Source organism: Pinus tabuliformis, chromosome 8, assembly GCF_031772625.1.
Source record: "Pinus tabuliformis cultivar Carrire ecotype Pingquan chromosome 8, CPIR1, whole genome shotgun sequence".
Taxonomy (NCBI): domain Eukaryota; kingdom Viridiplantae; phylum Streptophyta; class Pinopsida; order Pinales; family Pinaceae; genus Pinus; species Pinus tabuliformis.
The window spans coordinates 105,551,602-105,556,503 of record NC_142294.1 but is presented as its reverse complement, the minus strand read 5'-3'; the positions used below and the strand labels follow the sequence as shown (position 1 = coordinate 105,556,503).

General features: G+C 33.2%; 1 protein-coding gene across 1 annotated transcript; it reads left to right on the top strand.

The window, feature by feature from the left end:
- Positions 1–1,753: 1,753 nt before the first annotated feature.
- On the top strand, positions 1,754–2,377 carry LOC149234344 (protein SENSITIVITY TO RED LIGHT REDUCED 1-like). Its single transcript, XM_089368242.1, has one exon. The coding sequence runs from the start codon at positions 1,754–1,756 to the stop codon at positions 2,375–2,377; it is 624 nt and encodes a 207-aa protein (XP_089224368.1).
- The last annotated feature ends 2,525 nt before the right edge of the window (positions 2,378–4,902 follow it).

The following is a 4,902-nucleotide window of genomic DNA, read 5'->3' as shown; positions in this document are numbered from 1 at the left end:
ATAAGCAGAGAGAAAATAACAGTAAACTGCAAATAAACACTGTATACCTCCTGATCTGAAAAATGACATAGCTAGGGCTACCGGAAACCTTTTCGCGTGAAACGAAAGGGGTTCCTCACTGGAACAGATGCTCTGAACGCAACAGAGCAGTCCTCTTGGCCCGAAAGCAGTCAAAAACAGCAGATCTAGGAAACGACAGAAAGAACACCAAAAGGACACCGCTCACAACCAGATCACAGATCAATACACCGGTATTTTTGACATGGTTAAAACCCTCAAAGAGGGAAACAGTCCACGCGTGCACCAATGTGGCTACTACAGGCAATTTATTAATCAAAGAATGAAAATTTACATAAGCTTCTCTCATGCACGGATTACCCGAACAATGACCCTCCATGCGCTTTAAATAGAACTCATGGACCAATCGGGTGTCAAGCCACGGATCAAGTGTCGGTAATACCGAGGAGAGAGTGAACCGTCGGATCACTACATATCGTGACCGTCGGATTGTAAGTTACAAAATGTACAACGGTAAAGAAACACACTTTACCTAACTCTATACCTAACTCTACACTAGACCAAGTTGATCTTAACTATATCCTATGTGTCGGAATATCCTAACAAATAGAATACAACTACTATAGAAGCAATTAAAAGAGGATAAAATTAGTTGTTGCTTAAAGTGAATATGATGGAGTCACAACAACAAATTTTCAAAGAATCCAAGTAGTCATGGAAGAATATCTTTATAGCCTAAGAATATATACAATTGAGAAACTAGAATTCACATGGTAAAAATATTTTGTAAGATTAATTTTTGGGTAAAGAATTTTGTTTGGGAATTTAGTTTGTCCAATATATAGAGTGTGTATATGGACAATCTAAATTTTCAAACACATTTCTTTTCCAAATATTCATCTTATAATGATAAAAAATTTCCTTGTCACAATAGATACTTCTAACTTATTAGTAAAACACTGAAGATTTTAATATTTATCAATATATACTGTATAATAAAATGAAAAATATATACCCATAGCAAGCAATTTTATATTTTGATAAGAAGAAAATTAAAATAAATAATTAAACTAAATTATGACTAACCTACTTAAAAAAATATTGTAGAAAATTTAAGTAATTTTTGAATGTGCTTTAAAACATAGTAGAAAAATAAATTTGATACTTGGATTTCTGAAAACGAAATTACTAAAAAGTTATGAGAGAAAATAAAAAAGTTGAGGATCCATGGTTAAAAGTTTTGATTTAAAAAATGAACATATGTAGTGTTACTATTGTTGATTCCAAAGAAAATATGAGGAACTAAAGGTTTATAAATATTAAATAAAATTACAATGAAATATAGTTTTATTTTTAAAGATGATTATTCAGGGATAATTAGAATGATTTAAAGAGTCATCTATCTAAATATTGAAAGAAAAAACAACCTATATTATTTAAAAATATTTTTTTTAATTAATACAGAGAACAGAATATGTAAGAGTTTGATTAAAATAAATTTAAAATTTGATGAAAATAAATTTGAATATTTTTGGTGGTTGGAAAGCTAAAAGTTTCAAGGAAGGCCAACAGTTATCGAAGTCTAAGAGACGTCTTGTAATGTATTAATATGTATATTTTGTAAATAGAATGTAGGCGATTTATCAAATTATTCTATTATGTTAGAGAGTTGCTTGAGTTTTATTCAATTATCTCATGGTTTTCCTGGTTATTGTCTAAGATTGAATTCGTAATTATGGAGAATACCTCTGCGTCTGATGCAAAAGATAATCAAAGAAATCAGGAAATAGTCGATAAAGTACAATTGGCTATGGAAAAGTTGGAGAAATCTTCCTTCTTTCGAGATTTTATGCAACAGATTCGACACCCGGAACTGGTTGCACAAATAGAAAGGGCGATAGCCGCAGACCCACAGTATTCACAATTACAACTGGTTCTCTATGCCGTTGGAGGGATGGAGCGTGTACCCGAGTGCCCAACAGTGAAAATATGCCACATGCAGTTAGCATTTGCTATTTTATTAAGAGACAAATTCTCATGGGTGAGTGATATTGTGGTGTACGATCCATCGGTGCCTCCTGTGCAGCAAAAAGCTAGCAATGCCTTCAACTGCACTTTTCTGCCTGTTAATGAACATGGGAAACGGACGGTGGAGAGGCCCACCTTATTTTTCATGCCTCGCTGCCCAACTGATCTCCTTGACAATTTGTTGTTTGCAAACTGGACGAGTAGCAATTTGAACAAGATTATCATATTGTGCTACAGTTTTATGGAGATGAAGAAAATTATTCATATAAATAAATATCGTATCTTCCGGCATGGAAACATTTGCAGGCCATTCTTCAGAGTGACAATATAGTGCGTGAAATGCCTCTTCCACAAGCAGAAACGTGGCCATCAAGTCTCTATCCGGATGGGCTAATTAAGATGGCATTCTGTGATTTTAGTTGGCATTTCTTCATCTTGGATGGTTCCGTAGAAGTTCTCAATATTCACAGTCATTTGGAGTAACAGTCTCTTAGAATAGATGTTCCTTAACTGATCCCAAGCTCTAACTTTCTTTTGTAAAGAACATCAGTGGTATAAAACCTCGACTCTCGGATATTATAACGCTATTTAGTTGTTTCGAGCAATTTCCAGGAGAATGAATTAAATATTTATAGCTTCCTATTAAAGGTAACTCGGTGGACCAATTTCGATCGGAACGGGCCATCAGCATAAATATATATATCCTTTCATCATGCGTATATATAATTTTAGTAAAGTGATTATTAATTTTCTAATAAATTTCGTTTAACACTACACTAATAATTTCAATAAATGGTGAGTTTGAACAAAGTTGAAGACAGCCAGAATGCGTGTATATTCTATCATTGGATAGCTCTGGTAAAGTGACAAATACCTTTTCTAATAAACTTCAATTAACAACATCTGAGTAATTTAATGTTGAGTTTTGAACAAAGTTGAACCTGGCTGGAGTTATCTTTCTTTTATCTGATACTTGATCTTGATCAACATTATTGACCAAAAGTTAACTACAATAAAAACTTTTAAAATTTATAAATTATTAGATATAATTAGGATATATTTTTATAAAGTTAAAAATCATTATTCAATATTTAAAATCTCATTATAAATAGTTTATTTTGATATATATATTTTTTAATATTATTAACATTTACACAATACATAGAAGCCGGACTCCACATTTTTTATTTTGAAATAAATATTGAGAAATAAAATAATAATAATAAGGTAACACTCTTCAATCATATAAAAAAGTTATTATTTTCACTACACCCTTACTAGAATTGCTATTATAAAAAGAGACCTTAGGAAGCATTAAGTGATACCAGAGAACTTTCCTAAAGGCGTAAGAATGTTAAATAATGTTTTGGTAAGCAGATTTATAAGTATTTGGATAGATATATTACATTGTTTACTATGTTTCTAAACCTCACACTAGTCACAACCTTAAGCACTTTCTGCGACATGGTTATTGATATTTTGTATGATATTATTGGTGTGATTAACCCATAACTCCTCATGTTCCCTGGTGGGTCGAGTGGGCACAAGGTGTCGAGTGACTCATATGATATGGCAAACTTTATTGAAAACCCTTGGATCACACATGGAAGGAGATACACCGTCGATTGGGTAGGGATTCGATCTTATGACTTTTCCTTATTGCAAGGGGATAAGGAAAACTACCCATTTTCCATTTCTAAGCACTCGGTAAAAATAATAGGCAAGAAATACTTCAAATCCCATTCAACCGGGGTTAAAACTACCTCAATATAATCTAATACTCCATTGTTGGGAGTCTAATCCTAGCCACTAAGGCATGCATCAAAATCACATATAAAGGAAAAGATAAGAGGGTGAAAAAGAAATCTTTTAACACGAGGAGGAATTCGGATATACTCATAAAGGAAGGGCATACAAGGGTGATTATAGATTGTTTGGAAACTTTAAGTAACCCATGAAATGAAATTCTCTCATGGAATAGTGAAGGCCTTAACTCTAGAGGCAAGTAGTGATTATTGAAAGAAAAATGGATGTGAAGAAATACCACATTTATGATGATCTATGAGACTAAATCATCTAGTGAATCCATTTCCAATATTATAAGCAAATGGAGTAGAGATTGTTGTGCAATTTCCCTAGATGCTCAAGGTCATTTTGTAGAACTTTCCATCATTTAGAATACCGAAGAGATTCAAATTGTAAATATGTTTTCCACTTTTTCCATTATTACATTTTAATTTAGGTCAATTAACTCAAGGGAGAGGTGTTTCCTCTCTAATGTATAGAACCCGACCTCTCCAAAATATAAGCCTTTTTTCCCTCAATCTATTGCTCGAATGCAAAACCTCCTATCCCCCACCTGTGGATCCTCTGCAATGATTTTAACTTTATCAAAATGTTGGACACGAAGTGGGGAGGCATTACAAGGCTCCATGCATACTCATTTTTTTTCAATAAATAATGGAAAACCTACATCTAATTGATCTAGACACGACCAACGGAACCTATATCTCAAATAACAAAAGAGGAGGGGCTCAATAAGTGGTATCTAAACTAGACTCCTTTATGATCTTCGAATCTATCATAGGTTGGGCTATATTTCTATAAGTTGCAATCCTCTTAAGTCATGACTTGGAGGACTCGTCTACAAGTCTCCATGTAAATGTTCAGTCTAGACGTTACAACAAGCCTTTTCACTTTGAGAAGTTCTAGCAACAACATCTCGATTTATAGGGAAATATAAAGCAATGGAGGGAAGAGGTTCTTGAATTGAGTGGTTCCTCTATGGACAAGCTTATATATATATTAAATGGCAACTTAAAGGCTAGACGAAGTCCAAATTTTGGAATATCCTAA

Coding starts and splice junctions, on each gene's coding strand:
- LOC149234344 (XM_089368242.1), top strand. CDS start 1,754: ATGGAGAATACCTCTGCGTCTGATGCAAAAGATAATCAAAGAAATCAG.